We start from the raw sequence: 19,484 nt of genomic DNA on the forward strand, positions 1-19,484 counted from the left end.
TCGAGGGGACCAGATAACCTCACTGTGCAGTGAGAAAACTTGCAGTGAGACTGGTATTGTGCATTGCTTAAACAGGGAAACAAAATCAAGTGAAAGCTGTGCTTTTTTTGCCCAATTTTTTATAAAATGTACTTGTCCCATGAAGGATAGACCAAGGGCAATCTCCATTAGCTCGCATTAACATTTCCTATTCAGCACTTCCCTCAAACACGCAGGTCAAAGGAGAATGAATATGTGCATGACCTACATCCTTCAAAGACAGGGCAAAGTATTATTTTTGTAGGAACAGCAAGGCCTGTCCTCTGATTGTCCTCTGAGGGAGTGTATTTCTCACATCCACAGAATTGACGACTGTTTTTGTGCATCTCGGAAACTGGATGCAGTTGCCACTGAAGCGAAGTTCAAGCAGGACCTGGGCTTCCGGATGCTCAACTGTGGCCGGACAGATCTGGTTAAACAAGCCATATCCTTGCTGGGGCCGGATGGGATTAACAGCATGAGTGAACAGGTAACGAGATAGAAACGTAAAGAAACGACTGTGAAATGTGAGAGTTTTGTCTGCTTATCACAGAAAACAAGCCCCAGCTTTCACCTAAACATAGGCAGGACCTTAATGCTTTATGTGCATTACTTAACACTGAGGTAAAGCATTGCCAGGTGAACATCTACGTTAAGTTTGGTCTTTCCGAGCTGTATTGATTCGTTGGTACTGAGGTAACTAACTCAGCACGAGGGCATGTGCATCCCCTGAAATCTTAACAGTGAACTGAGTCGAATAAAGCCAGAAGATCCCAAGAGAGTTTAGCGTTCATCTGAATACTTAAAACTGCTGCAGTGCCGTGAACAGTGGTGTGGGGCATGGCTTCGTGTGGTGAGCATTCTAACACTGAACACTGCCTTGGGATCTGCAACACTTTTCACGTACACCCCTGGCAGGAAACAATTAATTGCTGGCACTCTTTAATTGAGTTCAGCCCAGTTTGAACTGACCTTCCAGAGGTGAAGGTATCTCTGCAGTGTTACCCCTCCGCTGGTCATTGTGGACAACATCCACCAGTTGAGAAGCCTTAATTTCCCTGGAGTTACACCTTCATGAGACTGGTGGTTGTGTCTGGGGATAAGCCTGCCTCTGCAGCTACCTACTAGCAGCAGTCTGTTGGACTGTGATGCTCACCAAGGTGGTTCCCCCTTCCCAGTGGGAAATGATGGCCGTGGATACTACAGTTTCCTCTTAGAGTCCACTGAATTTTCCGGTCCCCCTGGTAAAAGTGTCACTGCATGTTCCCAGAGCTGTGGCATCTCCTTTGGCAGGAGGCAGGTAGCTGCCACCCCTGAGGTGGTCACTTGGGACAGGAGCTGAACTGCTAGTGTGTTTAGTCTTCTGAGATGAAAGCTGCTCCAAGATTGTGAGTTACGTTGCTGTTCAGTAGCTTCAGACCGAGTCAATATTGTGGATTTGTTGGAGAAAAACTTACGGGCAGTACTTCCTGAAATTAAAAAAATTGTATCAGGCTGCTCATTCCAAGGTTCATACATTATATTTTTTAATTTATTATTATTTTAAATTAGTCTGAACCTGGAAACTTTTCACAATATATTTCCTCTGTCCTCCAGGCTGAAACCTGGGAACACTGGCTTAATTCATCGAAGCACCTAATCATATGCTTATCCCTGGATGTACGCTTACATCCTTATTTGAAAGTTAAGCTTGTGCTTAAATGCTTTGCTGGATCAAACATCCCACATCTTGTGAGATCCCACATGTTGTAGGGTCCCACATCTTGTAGGACAGAGCCCTAAGCAATAAAAGGCTGAAAGAGAGTACTTTTTTTATTTTGCCGAAAGCCAAATGCGCTTTGATGCACTGACTGTGCACCTTGTTACCATGTTCCTGTGTCAAACACTAATGACGGGCTCATTAAAAATCCATTCCTCTCGCTTGCAAAGAGAGGGGGGCTGAGCAATGCTGCAGCACAAGGCTGAGCTGCAGAGCAAGCCTGGGGGGACTGGCAGAGGCAAAAGCAGCAGGGACAGCAGTGCAAGGGAAGAGGAGGTTGGAAACCTTATTAACTCTTTAGAACCCTGATACTGCAGAATGACATTCTGAGCCCCTTTTAGTCAGTGGTAAGTCCGTCTTCAGCTTCAGCAGTGCCAAAATATCCCATGTCGTCCCCAGGCAGACCCTTTGCTCCAGGCATTGCTACAGGGTTATTTGCCATGGCTGCCCACGTGCTGCATCTTGCAGGGGTGAGCACCGGCACAGGATTTCAAATTCTTTTCTTCAGATCTGATTAGACCCCTTGTGCTAATTTTTTTTATATATTTATCAATTATTATTTTTTTTAATTATCAAATGATGCCACTTACAGAAATAAAAAAAAACAGTTGAAAGAACATGTCTTTAATTTTAAGTTGCCATCCTGTCTGCATGTTTCAAGGTCCAAACACAATTTTTTGTAATTCTTGTGGTCCTGTTTGTTCCTGTAGTGTGTATGGACTGCCAAAGGAAATGTTTTGCCACTGACTGTAGCTGAAGTAGTTTCAAATTCTCTTTGCAAGTAACTTCAAGTCACTCAACTTTGCAAGAAACTTCAAGAACTCTCCTTGCCTGGGGTGAACTTGTTTTTTCTTGATATTGGCATGAGTCCCTAAATGCCTATACCCTTATTCTGTGTCTCTGTAAGACACTGCAGATCTGCTCCTGTGAAATGGTCAGTGTGTTTCAGGAGAGATCTCAATACCTTGCAGGGGCAAACCTTAATTTATATTTTCTCTACAAGAGCAGCCTGTCCATATATAAGCACCAACTACCTTTAGCCTTGCATGCAAACAGGAAAAATGGGGCAGTTCAACCAAAACAGTGGTGCTGGGCTCTTGCTGGGAAGAGAGGTGTCATGGCTCTGTGACTGGCCATGCTGGGCACTTCCAGTTTCTCTGAAAATCACTTCACTTCACGGCAGCACTCAGGTTAAAGAGCAAATGGGCTATCGTCTGACAGCAAATTTACCAGGGGACCTTGAGATAGGCTATAAACCTGCATGAGAGGTAGCTGCGTGCTACAGTAGATTTACTGTAAACCAACTGGTGGCTGTTTATCAACACCCCCTACTGTATTTAATAAGCAGCTTTTTCTGTTATAATTTATGGTAGATTTAACAACTTTTTCAGGGGTTCATCTGGACTCATTACCACAGCCACGGTAATACTTATCTTAAGGGAAATGGTGATCAGCCACAGCAGGTATTTTAGATTAATACAAATGGCATTGTGGTGGTTCTGTAGTGAAGGGTCACTTAATCTACTTTTCCTCCAAAAAGGGCCACGTTTTCCTAGAGACGGCAACTTGCAGCAATACTGTCTGGCATTTCATTTAAAATTAAGTCCTTGTTTGCTAGGGAGTGCTGTACAAAGCCTTGACATTCCCAGCCCCTTACGGTATCTGCATTGAAAAAGCTGTGCCCAAATCTGACCTATCTTAAAGAGGAGTTGAGATGCTTTTAAAGACTCTTTCAGTTACTAAAAGGTTAGTTTTTATGAAACTGTGTTCATAGAAAACTGAATAGAATTACTCTCTTTAAAATACTGGTGGAAATACAGTTGCTTTGATAAAAACATTTCTCGGGCTCCAAAAACAAAGATGCTCGGTTTAGTATATGAAGGTGGAGATGAGGCTGGCAAGCCTGGTTTCACTCACCATGCTGAGGATGCTGAGGATAACGTGAAAAAAACACAGTCAACACAAGTGACAACAAAAATGGAGATTTTACAAAAATGTTCAGCTTTTGCTAGTCTGAGGGGCATGTCTGTAACAGAGGTAATGGCTTTCATTACATACATACTGTTAGTCTTGATGATATATACTTAAATAATTGTTTAAGAAAATTAAAGAGAGTTCTGTGTTAAATTTGTCAATTCCTTTGTTTTTTAACTCCAAAAAATGACTAGGGCATGACTCCACTGATGTATGCTTGTGTCAGGGGTGATGAGGCTATGGTGCAGATGCTGCTAGATGCTGGAGCAGATCTGAATGCTGAGGTGAGGACTTTCTGTTGGTTGTATCTTTGTTCTGTTATTTGTCTACATCTTAAACTACCCCCTGCAACTGTAGTAGAGGGAAAATTCCAAGAATTAAAAAAAAGATAAATTTCTCTTATCCTCCATGGCACCACGTGAAATGAATAGTGAAATCAGACTGCATTAGGTTAAAATTGGGATTCACTGCACAGAAGGGGGTCAAGTCATCAGACTTGCCCCACAGGTAATATCAATTTAGTTGTGTTTGCACACTGCGAATGAATACAGGCGTTAGTGCTAGCACAGAGCACAGCTCCAATGATACTGGAAGGACTCCCTGAATCTTAGCTGAGTTAAAGTGAAGGGGGTAAAAGAAATATCTGTCTGGTAATGTGCCAAAGCTTGAGCATTTCTATGCATCGGGATGTTCCAGCTAAGCATCCCCAGCACACAAGTGCAATGTAGATTCCACTGTTTTGTTTTACAAAGTACCTTGGTGTAAAAACTGTTGAATAAGGAGCTTGAAGCTCCCAGAATATAAATGTCTCTTTGATGAATGCACATCACAAACTTACACAATCTGTCCACCAAACAATCTGTGGTCCAACTCAGTGCAATGCAGGTATGTACATTTTTTAAAAGCCGTTTGAAAATCCGTGAAAGAATTATTTGTTAATGATTCCAGTTTCAATTTGTTGAGGTCATGAGTAAATTAAGCTGTCTGCTTCACTTATCTGTGTTCCATCTGTTCTGTTTGGACTTGAGCGAGCTGATAAATTGTAGTCACTGCTTTCAGCCAGACGTTTTGCACTTTTGAAAAATCTAATTTAAAAGCAGAAATGGATGTCACTTTTAAGAGACCGATAGTCACTACTATGTGACTGCTGTTTGGTGGCTTATGTGAAGTCAGCTGATGATTTCAGTTCCCCAAATTCAAGCACACCACCCTCAAGAGCTGGCAATAATTGAATACTTGAACCCTTGTCAGCACTCTCAGTAGGTACACCAAAGACTGGCTGGGCATGGAGACTGATCTCTCCTTTAACCCTGCCTGTGCCTCAGAGGTGAGATGGAATTAGCTGGTTCCTAGGACAAGTTTTCATTAGGAGCAGTCCTCCCAGTTGGTCCAGTAATATTCCAGACTTGAAGCAAATGCAAATTTAAACAGTTTTGTCTTCCTGAAACTGCTGACATCTGAGAGAACAGCTCTAGTGAGGAATGTGAACCTCCCTGATTCATTTCTGTAGAGTGTTTGCTCTAAAATGAAATGAAAACACTTTGGGACAAGAACTGTGAATAATTATGGTGTGCAATTATGAGATGATTTGTGCACACCACAACGAACTGTGCAAATTGGGCAATTACAGCAAAAAAAAGGCAAATCAACCATGAACAAAAATAAATACTCTGTCAGGTGCCTGCATCATTTTCCCCCTTTCACTTTGCAAATCAGTTATATATATATATATATATGTTTCCAAAAGTAGCGTCAAATACTGGGTGCCTCCCTTTTTGATTGCCCATCTTTAGCAAAAATGGACTCATTTCCAGATGTGCTGAGAAGCTGCAGTTTGCTTTGGAGTCAGAGGGACCTGTAGCTGCTCAGCAAATCTCAACTGAGGCCTTAAAAGCCCAGTCCACCACAGGTCTTTTGCAACACCATGTCATCTGGAAAGAACTCTAATCCAAAAACCAAAGGAGCAAAGGAGTTAGGATGACTTCCTTTTCTATGCCGCTTTCCGTGGGCTGCCCCAAACAGTGGTGAGAGGCCATGCTTGAGGAGGAGCTGGATGTGTTCACTAAACTGTGATCGTGCCCATCCTCAGCCTCCGCTGCTCTTGCTCCCCAGCCTAAACCTCAAGGCACAAGCTGCTCAATCCTCTTCCTTCTAAGCAAACACAGACCCAAAGAAGTACCATGCCTTTGCTGAGAGGCCAGCAAACTTTTCCTGTTACACTTTGAGCTCTCTCCTTGGCAAACCTGGGTGATGACAGCCAGGTGCTGGTGCAGATCCACTCTGGCAAGTTGCAGGATCTGCATGGGCTCTTCAGTGTTTGCCCTCATCCCTGTCCTTGGGACTGAGGTCCTGGTCGTGTGCTTCTAGCAAAACGCTGCATGTGGTGCTTGGAAATGTGAGCTGCTAGTGCAACTGAGCATTTAATAACTGGCCCTGCTCCCCTACATGGATAAAAGTACTTCAGACAAGATAGTGAAAGCATAGCTGGCTGATGAGATGGTTCATCTTTTACTCTGATTTTAGTCCTCCTCTGAAGGTCAATAATAAGATTTTGAATTTTAGTGTCACACTCCATCTGAGTGTGCAGTCTTGGATTGCAAATGTTCATTAGATTTTTACCATCTTTGTGAACCTCGTCAATATTAATACCCCCCTCTTCAAGACAGGGAATGGGAAGCAGAGTGGTTATTCATCTTCCCCGATGTCTGCACTAGAGGAACCAGGCGCTAAGGCATAGAAAATCGAAGGAGCAATGTGAAAAATACCATTTTGTTTTCTAAGGATATAGTTTGCATCTGTCTTAACTGTCACCACCCTGCTCTTTTAGCTCAACTCAGACAGGAGAAGACAGTAAAAATGACAGTTTTTTTAAATCATTCCTGAAGTGCTACTCTGCCCCTTCACTTCGCAGCTATATTTTTCCTCCAGTGGGAGAGGAGGAGCCTGGAAGCACACCTGTGCACTCTAGGGTAGGGCTTGTGATGTGTCTTTCATGACAGCAGTGACAAATGTCATAGGAGTTTATGTGGAAAGGATTTCTTTGGGCCTGGAGCAATCCCAAGACCCAGAGCTGTTGGTACAGGGTCTGGTGAAGTCAGTGGGAGTGATCCTTAGCTGTAAGTGTCCTGATCCGTCCCTGCTTCCCCAGTGTGTGCTGCTGTAACCAGCTGTGGATGTTTTGACCTTGTGCAAAAGTATCTGGTGGCCAGTGGTTTAGATGGAGCTACAGTAGTTGGTAAAAAGACTTCATTTGGTATGGACTCTATTCAAGCTGTCAAATCAGCATGAACAGTTTTACTATTGAGAAAATTTTTACAGGAAAAAAAAAATGAAGCCAATCATTTTGTAAAGCACCCTTCCCAGGTTTTCTATTTCACTTATCCCTCACGTGCCTGGCTTTCAGGCAGGTTGAATTTTATTACGTATAGCTCTTTAAAAAAAATAACTTTAATTTGTTTGTAGGTTGTCAGTACTGCTCATAAATACCCATCCGTCCACCCTGAGACCCGCCATTGGACAGCTCTGACATTTGCTGTGTTGCATGGACATATTCCTGTAGTTCAGGTATTATTGTATTTCCCTACCTGCATCTCATTCTTTTGTTTCTCCTCTTCAGTTCTAATTACATCCATCTCAAACCAGTATCCTCTTGTCATACTCATATTGGTTACTTCTGCTTCTTCTAGAGTGTACTGATATATAAAAGACCTATTATATAGTGAATGTGGTGTTCAAACCTTTAACCAATATGAGGTTTAAATAGGACAATCTTAAAGCAAAATTGCACCAAAGAAAGTCTGACAACTCCTTGTGCTCCTTCCTGACCACTTGTTTTATATGTTTGTTTATTCATTCATTACACTTTCTTACACTATAATACTCTAGCAAACAGAAAACTGCTGCCTTGGTGGAGAAGAGGTGGACAAACAGCCCTTGTGCTGCTCCAGAGGGGGAGAAGCACTCGCTCTCCTTCCCCCATTGAGGTGTCACGTAGGGTATGGTGGTTCTGTGCTTTGGCATCTCAGACACTGAGAAGGTTTATTCTTCAAAACAGCTGTGTCTATGGCACACTTAATGAAGCGCCAAAACTGTGAAGGTCTCAAGACAGAAATGGCCAAGAGGGGGCTGGAGCACAGGCTCCATCCTGCTCTTCTTGGCCAGTGTTGTTTTCAGCATTGTTGTTATTCACGTGGAAGTGTCCCTGATGGAGATCACAGCTTTTGGACTCATTGCCACAATTGGTTCTTAAGAATTGCCTTTCTTTTGGTCATGTCTTTATGATGGAGGCAATTGAAATCTAATCCATTTTAGGATGGTGCTGGGCTTCTAGAAGACCATGAAGGAAGGATGCTTGTTGGGCTAATTTTCAGTACTTCCATCTTCAGTGCATTACTTCCTTAACACTGACCTTACCCCATTTCCCATTCAGAAACACTGGGTTACACTTTTTTGGCTCTAAAGCTGGACACTAGTGTTCCTGGTGTCTGGCAGCGTAAAATGAGCGAAAAAAGGAATCAGTTTGCCTCTGTGAAACAATGGGCAGAATTTGCATGTCACTTGTCTCCATCATATCTGGTTTGCAGATGACAAGAAGCATTAGATTCTCATTCGTCACTGTTCATGAACTCTGAAGACTGTGATATCCCCAGTTGCTCTAAATAGTGAATTTTCTTTCTAGCTGCTGCTGGATGCTGGAGCAAAGGTAGAAGGTTCCTTGGAGCATGGAGAGGAAAATTACTCTGAAACTCCTTTACAGTTGGCAGCAGCTGCTGGTAAGGACTTTCTTCTCCCACTGTAATATATTCTTCAGTTGTTATCTGTGTTTTAGGTGGGCAAATACTAGATTTTGAAAGAAGTAAAAATGCGTCTCTTGACTTGCAGGAAATTTTGAACTGGTCAGTTTACTGTTGGAGCGAGGAGCTGACCCCATGATAGGAACAATGTACAGGAATGGCATTTCCATGACTCCACAAGGTGACATGAACTCTTTCAGTCAGGCTGCTGCACATGGACACAGGTAGAGTGGGAACAAGTCTAGTGGCATCCTTCAAGTGCTTATTTTTTGCCTCGGCATCCGGTTTGAGCAGATGGGTGAAAGTTCTGCATGAATAAATGAACATGCCACCAACTGAGCAGAGATGTAAGGCTTTTTGCTAGCATGTGAATTTAACCAGTTGGTGGTACAAGCTGCTTTTTGATACCTGATTTAAAAAAAAGGAAAGGGACTCCTTGTGGTGTGTTGCAATGTAATGGTTGTTAAATGGCAGCTGATGTGACTGCAGAAAGGAATGCCAAAGACATTCCTTCTGAATGTCTTGATGTATTTCTCAGGTTTGAGCGAATGGTGTCTGTACTGCTGCAGCCTTAATTTTTGTTGAATAGAGTTTCTCCATCTGTGTTTACTGCAAAGTCCTGTGTGTCTTCACGTTGTATGTATGCTGCAAATTTTTTTTTAAAAAAAGTAATGAAATGAGCACCTGGCATGCATGATCTTGCAACGCTCAGGAGTTGACTGCAGTGTAATGGATTAGTATTATGATCTTCACGTTCCTACTTTTCTGATTGTAGCCATCCAGAGGAACATAGATACAGGTTAGAGACAGTACCTACCGTCTGTTTGCTTAGAGACGAGCTGCTAGTCTAACAACATGCTAACGGCATGTCAGGGCAGGTTCGCACAACACTGCCCGTCTGCAGCCCGGGAGGGATCCCTGGGACAGAGAAGGCAATCTGGTTATCGGGGTCTCACGTTCAGCCAGCACGAGCGGGAGCCACGTGCCCAAGGAGGACCTGGAGCTGTCCTCAGACTGGCTGCTGGCTGTGCATGTTGCAGGCCCTGGCTCTTGTGCTTCTGCCTGTACACTGCTCACAAACACAACCTCCTCCTTCCCTCTCTGCCTGAAATTTGTTTGGGACATGCCGTGCCCTGCTGCCACTCCACACCAGGGTCTGAGCAGGTGCAGGGAGGATGCTGGAGTAGGAGGGAGGTGGGATGGGGGCCAGCCTGGTTTCTTTTCTCACACCTGTGAAACCAGGAGCGACTCTTGAAATAGAGGAGGTTACGCTGGTACAGACCTGAGGGCACCAAGTCTCTGTGTTTGGGCTTTATTATTTGATAGCTCAACTGGATCTGTGGCTTTGCAAAGTGGTCCCAGATGTGCTCGAACCTACCCTGACTGGCCTTGTTGAATGTCTAGCTGCTCCAGCTTCCCCAGACCGCTTTGAGTGTAATCAAGTGGTGGTGCTTTCAGTAGCTCCAGGCAGCTCCCTTCTCAAGTGGCCTCCATGGTGGAAGTCCTGAGAGCTTGTCCCACAGGCACCTCAGCCTTCCCAGGTTGTGGGAAGAAGTCCTGAGTCACGTTTAGCTCATGCGTCTCTGTTCCCATGAGATGCCACCACTCACATGACATCTGTATGGTTCCTGTTGTGACAGCAGTGTCTCACGGATGTGGCCCAGGCAGTGCAGGTGGGCTAGCAGATGCTGTGCTTGCCTCAGGTCTGCTGTCAGCTGGTTCTGCCACTAACTAGAGTAATCTCCTGGTTGGGTTGTCCTAACTTGCCATGTCACAGCAAGTACGCTGGGCACAACGAAAGCCTAGCCACTGACTCTGCTCTCCTGCCCTCTCTCTCCCTCTCCCCCTCTCTCTGTTGTGCTGCGATTGACAGGAATGTCTTTCGTAAGCTGCTTGCTCAGCCGGAGAAGGAGAAGAGCGATATTTTGTCACTGGAGGAGATCCTGGCCGAGGGGACGGACCTGCCTGACTCGGGGGCAGCTCCGCTCTGTGCCAGCCGCAACAGCAAGGCCAAGCTGAAAGCCCTGAAGGAGGCCATGTACCACAGCGCCGAGCACGGCTACGTGGATGTGACCATTGACATACGGAGCATAGGTGAGTCCTGGCGCCCGCTCCTCTCCCTCGGGGAGAGACCGCTGTAGGAAACGCATCTCTCTTGACGGGCTGTTGCTTAAACTGACCACAGCTGCACCTTCCTCAGCCCTTGTGGAAGCAGAAGGCGATGGGGTGTTTGGCATGTTCCCAGCCCATTTCGGCTCCACAGCTCCTGTTCAGGGGCCACTGGCACTTCTCTGCAGGATGGAGCGGTTTCCACCAGCAGCCATCTTCACTGCTGTGTGGCAGGGCATTAAGTAAGACTCTGGAGCAGTGTTCACCAACAGCTTCTCTTTCACACTCTGCTGTAAAGCAGTCCACCACTAAAACATCTTTTATTTTCTGAGGCTTGTGAGCCTCTGAGGGCAGGAGCAGGGAGCTGGTTTCTTGGTATGCCAACTCTACCAGTGCGGGGCTGGAACATCAAACCAGCGGGCTGGGCAGTTGCTTGTGCCTGTGGGGAGGGTGGTCGGGTAGCGCAGAGGAGCTTCGGTCTGGACTGTGTATTTACCATCCCCATTGATCTGCGTGCCTGACACGTCTCTGGCCGGTGTGATGCTCCAGCCCTGGGAACATGGCATGGGTCAGGGTGTGCGGTGGTCTGAGCGATGGCTCGCTGGGTGGGCTGAGCAGGCAAAGACCTGGCAATGAACAGGAGGAGAGTAACGGGGCTCCTCTCCAGGCACTGGACGTTTGCTGAAATGGAAGGAAAAACCTTTTGTAGCCAAACACCAGGCTTTTGCTTTCTCCTGCTCTGTTCTGCAAGAGCAGAAACTAGGTCACATCCAGCCTAATGCCTGCAGAGGTATTTTAGCTCCATGTGCTTTCTCACTCAGTGCATGGGAGCAGTTCCCTTTAAGTTCCTGGAGAGTGGTTCTGCCACGACAAACTGCTTGAAAAGGCTGATCTGCTTAACGCTCCCAGTGCTGTTTAGGGAAAACAGTAATGATCAGGAGAGGACATGGGGTAGCATTTAAAGAAAGTTTTACTCTGAAGACCACCAGTTTGAATCCAGGTGCGTAGTGACCAAAATCAGGTTTTTTACCATTCAGTGGCTCTCCCGGGCTGCATTCAAACAAACGAGCTAGTGTAAATCTAGGTTCCAAAAGGTTTTTGCATGACAGAGCACCACAGTAATTACCACAAGTTGGCACTCTCAGCAGAGGAGCTGAAAGCTAGATGAGCAGAGAGACCACAGTCTTCTCTTAATATCTGGAGGAAAGCCTCTGTGCATTAACTCTGGGATTCCTGATAACCGATGGCCTTCTCAATCAGGGATAAATAAGAATTTGATTTCTAGGATTATTTGGCAGCTTTTGCTTAAAATCTTAACATAAATAAAGGTAAAAAAGCAGAAGGGCACATCCTTCTCTGAAGCTGGGAGTGAGCTCTGTCCTCTATCTATAGGTGTTCCCTGGACGCTGCATACGTGGCTGGAGTCCTTGCGCACATCCTTCCAGCAGCACAGACGACCCCTCATCCAGTGCTTGCTAAAGGAATTCAAGTCCATTCAGGAAGAAGAATACACAGAGGAACTCATCACACAAGGGTTGCCTCTGATGTTTGAGATACTGAAAGCCAGCAAGGTAGGATAAATAGTGCGTTTTTAAAAAATCAGCCTCATTCCCATCCCCTAAGACACAAAGCTTGTGATACTGTTTGTGCACAGCTGTTCCAAAGCTTTTTCAGACTGTATAGGATTTATTATTATTTGTATTATGTATCTCAGGTTTTTGCACTGGGGAAGCATGGGTTAAGAACACGCAAGTTAATCACATCTCCTGCTAGAACAGCTTAATACTGATGCTGACAATAAGCTGGAGAGACAGCAGAAGCTTCTGCACAGTGCTGAAATTAAAGTCAAAAGGGTCACTGCAGTATGGCAAGAGGAGTTCATAAGCAAACCAGCCCAAAGAGTAACTTTACCCAACTTGTGTCACAGGACAGTACAACAAAGCTAATATTCAAGTTTGCTTTGGATTTCTTTAACCTGTCACATGACTTTCTCTTCCCTTCATGTGGGATTTGGACTGTGAAACTTGTGGGGAGACTGGTTTCTAGAAGTACAGAACGGGGTAATTTTTTAAAATCTTCTGTGTGTTTGTGCTTGCACCCTTCCCAAATTTATTCTTTCAGCTGACATTTTCTTAGCCAGACAAATCAGTTGAACAAAACCTTTTGAGGGAGGTACCATTGGGTATACAATTATAATAGCAAAGGGGATGATCATGTGGCAGACAAGGAGAGGAAAATGTCTTACCTAGTGAAGGATAGATACTTCCTTTTAAAACTTTTCCTAACTAACAGTCTCTTCTCTACCAGTCCCCCAATAGTCAGTTGCTCCCAAGGAATGCCCAGTCAACTGTGCTGTTACCAGAAAATCATTTTAGTGATGAAAAGCCTAAAAAGGATTTGATTGCTGTTCTTTTTCTCATACACTACGATACATGTTGGTATGGTCTTCTAACTGTTTAACTGGGAAGTCAGTAAATTCTCACCCAACTCTGCATGTAACAGCAAGGAGCAAATAATTTTTAGCACCTGCAGCAATAGCCTAAAAATGCGAAAAGGGGAGAGGTTCTGGTATGGGCACTTAACACTGAAAGGTTCCAGACTTAGTATAGTGGCTAGTTAGTGGAAGCCTACATGGATTTATTGTATCCTGCTGCAAGAAAGGGCTTAGACTACCATCCCAAGCAAATCCTGAGCATTTGTTCCAGCAATTGTTCTGATTTTTGCTCCCACGAGCCTTCCCTTTGGGATTAGTTTGTATTGGATGGTTATTTATAGAGAATATTTGAGATAGCTTTTAGGAAATCATTCCAAATCCTAGGATTTGTAGATTCCTTGTTCTGAATTTGATTGAGTTAATGTATGTTCATCCAGAAATTACCAGCAAGGTGCTGTTTGATTTGAAAGCTGTTACAAAACTAATCATATTGAAAACTTCAAAGAAATTAAGTTTACACCTCGTAATCTAAGATGAGGCGCGGCTTTAATTGCTCTTCTCCTGGGTGGCTGAAGCCAAGGCTGATGATCATTGTTAGGGTAAGTTATACATAGGGTATAAACATAGGATTATACCACCAGGACATGTTAGACTGGGTCTTCCAGAGTCTATTGTAGGAGACCTGCTACCTTCTGCTTTGGGTTCACTTAAAACCTAAAATGTGGAGGGGTGAAACAACTGAAGTACCACAGAAACTCCTACACAACAAAGAAGGAATCCGTGCTGATCTTTATTCCTGCCTCTGGGCCTGGGGGAACTGCCTGTCTTCACTCTTCATGAGCAAGCATATTCACAAACACACACACATACACTGCTTCATATTCTTAGGAAAATAATTAATCATTCTGGGACACAGTAAGGGTTTACAAATTGACTGCAAATGGCATGAATTACTGCAGCAGTCTTGTCCAAATGGCCTCTCGGAAAGCTTTCCCAGACAGAAATGAGGACAGACTCTATGCAACCCTTTGGAAGGAATCAAAGTAAATTCATTTGTAGCAGAATGCGCCAGTAGCAGTTCTCCCTGGTCACTCCATAGAAGGCAGCCGAGGAAAGCTGAGATTCAAAGGATCTTATGTTCCCCTTCTCTGGAAGGGTTGAGAGCAGAGGCTGTTCTTCACGTGTACCCACAGAAAGGAAATGTCCTTTAAGAGGTGTAGAGGGGCTGTAACTGTGGTTCACATCCCTCTCTTTCTGCAGCAAATCATAAAGCTCTGCATGTTGTAGAGCTGTAGGGAGAGGAGTTTCATTTGCCCACATGGGCATCCTTTTCCCTGTGGGCAGGGAACTTTGAGAGAGATTACAGCTCTTGCTCAACATCACAGTCTGGCCCAGTACATTTCCTTAATGAGTTTTTCAGGGCAAAAAGTATAAAATAAGCAACTAGGAGGCACAGAGACACTTGGTATTTCTTGGCTGATTTAAAAAAAGGTGTCCCATTTGCTACATATTGTGACACTCAGTATCTTTTAATTGCTTGGCAACTTGCACCTAATAGAAATGGCATTTTGCATTCCTATAAATAGTTCCAACTATCCCATAATCTCAGAACAATTTACAAATATTAATGAGTTGAGGCATGGAAGAAGATCTTATCCTTCCGTTACGAACAGGGAAATTGAGGTAATTAAACAGGCAAATTTTCAGCACCTCGTAGAGTGACAGTCTCGGCCTCAGAATCTCTGACAACCAATACGTACAAGAATACTATCAGATATAAGGAATCCGTTCTGTCTTATAGATGGCTTTTAAAATGCTTGTTCTAGAGGGTCTAGATGTGAAGGTTTATGGGGGAGTTGTGCCACCAGCCAGCACTGATGCTGGTGTCTGGCAGCGTGGCACTCCACTCCCATTTATGTGCCAGAATACTGACAGTAGAAATAAAAATAGAAAGAAAATTTGCAGAAGTCCTGATGCTGGAATGTAGAATGTCAACAAAAATTGGCAAATCAGGCAAAACCGGCTGAGCTGAAGTCCCTAGTTTTATTGCCACTCTTCAAGCTGTGAAATAAGCGGGTAAGAACAGTGAATAGATTGCACATCATTTGTTCGCTGCTGCACTAAAGCCCTGGAGGAAGACTTCCAAAAGCACAAATGAAGGTTCAATACCCAGCTCCTGGTGGCTTCCAGTGGGATGGAGCACTTTCATTTCTTTTCATGCCTTTAAATGTCTTTATCAGCTGCACCGCTGAGAATTGGATGGAGAGCGAAGAAGTGGCAGTATTTCCATGCTGGCGAGGCAGAGCTGTGAGAACAGGCAGAGTATCGCCCTACACTTGCTCCCCCACGGTTCCCACTGTCATGCAGTGAGTTTGGGTCATTACCGAACCAAAGACCAGAGATGAGGTACTCTGGAGAAAGCAGCATCAGTGCAAAGGACACAGAGAGCGTGGTTTAAGGCACTTTCCTAAGAGCAAGCAAAACTCAGACAGGGAAAGCTCTAATGTCAGTGACATGGTGGTGGATTTGGGCCACCAGATGAGCAGGAAAGGCACTGCCATTTTGGGATGGACTGAATCTCTGGCAGGCAAGCACACAAACATAGCCTGATAGAAGTGGTTTGGACAGGGCTGTGTGAGACAAAAGCCAGGGAGATACTTCTGGGAGCGAGCAGCCCTGAGCTAAACTTCAGCTGCTGCATAGAGCAGTCCCTCAAAGCTAAGATGACACTGGAGATCTTGTAACAGAAGAAGGATAGGAAGATGCAGCTGAATTCCTGCCTGTTGGTATCTGTGTTGTCCTCTTCTTCGCCTGGGGAAACCTTCCCAAACTTCTCACTGGAAGCTCTGCTTTGCCTCCAGCTGAGCTTGATGTTTGTGTTGCCTGAGCTTGGCCCTCAGCTGGCTTGCCCTCCTGCCCCATGCCAGAGGACCATATTTGCCTGAGGAGTGGATGTACTTGAGGGCTGGTCACAGCTTGGAGATTGCTCCCTCCTACCCTGCCCAAATAGAGACTTTTAAAAGAGCTGTTTGGAGGATGCACCCAGAACTGGGGGATTGGAGTGCCCAGGGCAGGGATTGCAGGTCAGCTCTTCCATTTTTGCAGGAAGATTCTCCTGAGGATAATGTGCTAAATGACTACAGATGCTTCTTCATCTTCTGGCTATGAAAATCCTGGAGCTCTTTCAGATTGATCTTGGTATTTCCACAGCCTGAAAGAGAGAGACTCAAAACCACAGCCTTGGAAGTTAAACACTTCTGGCCTCCAGAGGAGGTTGATTTTAGGTTCCACTCCAGAGCTCTGCATGAGCTTGAATTGTCATTAAAATCACCCATGCAGATGAGCCAGCACCGTTGCCAGTAGTATGAAGTTATGAGCCAGTTTCATCCACTGCTTTTTCTGCATACAGCAATTTACATCAGATTGTCCTTGGCCTAGTTTTCAAGAAAAACTACAGTCTTTTAGTTCCGTATAATCTCTTACAGTTTCCTCACTTCCCCCTGTAGTATGGGCAAGGATCCGCTCTTTTGCCATTACCTTGGACCCTTTGTGGGCACAAGTCGCTGAAGTGTGTGTTAATCCACATGTGCATTGAGCGCACATGCTGAAGCGTCTGAAGCTCCGCCTGACACTGGATGTGCTTCACACCAGGAAGACTTGGTTTAGGACTACAAGTATTCCTGCTAGTGTATTGTCCAAGACAAAATCAGCTTGAAAAGTCATGGGGAAGGATCCTTCACCACCATTCCTCAGTTGTGTTCTGCAGCTCTCTCTTCATCCTTCGTATCAGTTTCTGTCCGTGATAAGGTCATTTATTTTAAAATTTAGCCCATTAGTGAGGTGTTGATCACGCTCTGCAGCCAGGCTTGTTGAAAGATACAGGAAATTACTTTGCAAAGATGTTTCCTCAGAATTTACAATTCCTGCAGAGTTTCCCAACCTCTACAAATGCACCTATAGGCAGCTGAAGAAACCTGCAGGAGCACACAGGCTCTTCTGGAAAGCTGAGCTTTTTGAATAACAGCCATCAGTCTGGAGTTCACAGTCATTGAAAACAAATAACAATTCAAAACCATAACCGGTTTTTAAAATTCCAAAAGGATTCAGGCATGTGGGTATCTTGAGAAACCTAGCCTATATAGTTTAAAAGCTAAAGTACTCTTTCAGCAATAACTTAGCCACTTGGAATCCAAAATCTTTTAGAAAGTAAAGTTTGGCGGGTGCGGGGAGGGGGAAGTTAATCTATCTTTTGAGAAATAGCAACATGTAGTGTCTGTCATAGATGCAGTAACTACTGGGAAAAAAAATTAATGTCTCCAACAAAGAGAAAGCATGCTGAAACACCTGCCTGCTACATTCCAGCAAAATGTTCAGAAGCTAAAGCTTGAGATGGACTTTCTTTTTCTTTATTGCTGTGGTCTTTCTGGATTTAATTCCTCTAAAATGTCCAGAGAAGTTCCTCAGAGAATGTCAACAGACTCAGCTTGCGCGTCTGTTCTACAAAGTCCAGGCATGGTGGTCAGCAAACGTCAGCTTTTCCCTGAGGTCTGCATGTGACCTAGAAAGTGGCACTGGAAGATGGAGCTAGAAATTTCCCCTTTTTGTCCTTTGCTTCATGATGGGCTGGAATGAGTATTTAAGATGGGCTAGAGTGGAGGTGTGTTCTGCTGTATGCAGCCAGACTACCCTGTTGTGCAGGAAGGCCTTAGGGCAGAGCAGAGAGGTGACCCCCGTATGGTGTATGGCGCTTGGGCGGGCGCTGGGTCACAGTCAACTCCCAGAGGAAAGCCCTCCCTTGGGAGAGTGCTGTGCATGTTTCTCTTGCCTGGGAACAGACAGATCAGGAAAGACCCCTCTATGCTGGGTGAAATTTTACTTCCTTGTTAAACTGCTTTTCAACAGAAAATTGAGGTTTTACTATAATGACAGGTTTCATTAAAATACTTGTTCTCCACATAATATTTTACCTTTCTTGAAAAAATTAACACCTGAAAATGGAATATTTTGGCTGATGAATGAAATATTTTTAACTGAAGAAGGATGTGGACTTTCCGCAGAGGAGACAGGCACACCAAAACCTGCACTAAAAGTAACCCTGAAGATATTCCAGGATGCTAAAGTGCCCACTTACAGGTTCCACAAAGTGGCTAATGCCCTTCTGTGTGTCAGCTGGTGCCCGGCCTGTGCTTGGTGATTGATCTTTTGGCTGGGGCTTTGAGTGATTTTGTAAGGCAGGTTTCACAGTTTTCAAGCAATCTGTAATGTTGCCCGTTGTCATTTGTAGTACTTCTGTGTCTAAACAGTTCAGAGTAACCAGGACGCAAGTTATCCACACATGTACGTCGTGCATTCTCCATGTGAGATGTGAACGCCAGGTACCGAGTGGCATGTTAACAGACTCTTAACCCTGTCTCGTGTTTTCATAGCGTAGATTCAGCTTCATACTAACACAGGTTTGATTTTTTTTTCTACCCTCTGTCTGCCTTCTAAAATGTTTCCCTGCCAGAGGCAGGAGCCGTTTCTTCATTTACAATAAATAAATGCCATGGATGTGACACCTGCCCTTTTCTGGGCTCTCACCCAGGGATTAGACTGTGCCCGGGGATCTGAGCTTTTTACATACAATGCACAGCTGTGGATATAAAGAGCCTGTTGAAAGGGAGACTTGGCAGCTTTCCCAGAAGTTAACTGAAGGGTCCATTTGTGCCTTACCTGTGATTAATTCTTTTCCGTTTGTATTTGCAGTGGAAGGACTTGAGCCCAGCACTAACAAAACCCATTTTGTTACACAGTTCACTGCCTCTAACTGTATCTCCAGCCTCTGGGGCTTCCCTACCTTTGCAACTGTTGACTAACATTAATTATGTGTGTGCTGCTTAATCATCTAGGAGAGACCCTTTAAAGTGGCATTTAATCAGTTTTGAGGCAGCTGGCAAAAGTGAATTATGCAAGAGGACTGTAGCGGAAACACCTAGGCGGGATGGAGAAGGTTCAGGGAGACGGCGAAGAAAGTCTCATAGTGTTTGATCCCTCAGGGCTGGGCAAAAAGCCCTCTCTGTTGCTTCGCTCTTTATCGGCCCTTGCTGGGAAGAGAGGGAGCATAACAGAGGAATAATTCAAGGGTCTCCTTGTGGAAGGAAGTCCATGGATGTGTCCTCAATGGACGCAGGGTATCCTGAGACTCCACCACCGCTGGAAAAGCTGCTGGGGACCATGTGTGAGATGGGTGACTAGAAACAGCACTTCTACCACTCTGCGTTTAGTGGAGACCTGGGTACCTCCAGCATCCTCAGTACCAGGGAAGGAAAAGATACCCTTGCCAGCACTCCTGTCCCCCGAGCAGCGTGGTTTCTCTGTTTGCTGGGGAGATATATGTATTAACAAGCAGACACTGAGC

General features: G+C 44.8%; 1 protein-coding gene across 3 annotated transcripts in view; it reads left to right on the top strand.

The window, feature by feature from the left end:
* Positions 1-19,484, top strand: part of ABTB3 (ankyrin repeat and BTB domain containing 3) — a 187,641-nt gene that overhangs the window by 143,871 nt on the left and 24,286 nt on the right. For 2 of the 3 annotated variants that reach the window (XM_055710670.1, XM_055710672.1), the window contains exons 5-11: positions 343-508; positions 3,946-4,035; positions 7,214-7,315; positions 8,430-8,523; positions 8,633-8,768; positions 10,418-10,638; positions 12,046-12,224. In XM_055710670.1, the coding sequence (XP_055566645.1) occupies positions 343-508; positions 3,946-4,035; positions 7,214-7,315; positions 8,430-8,523; positions 8,633-8,768; positions 10,418-10,638; positions 12,046-12,224 (988 nt within the window). The remainder of the gene's footprint in view (positions 1-342; positions 509-3,945; positions 4,036-7,213; positions 7,316-8,429; positions 8,524-8,632; positions 8,769-10,417; positions 10,639-12,045; positions 12,225-19,484) is intronic. The other variant, XM_055710671.1, reaches the window with a different exon arrangement.

Source organism: Falco cherrug, chromosome 5, assembly GCF_023634085.1.
Source record: "Falco cherrug isolate bFalChe1 chromosome 5, bFalChe1.pri, whole genome shotgun sequence".
Lineage (NCBI taxonomy): Eukaryota > Metazoa > Chordata > Aves > Falconiformes > Falconidae > Falco > Falco cherrug.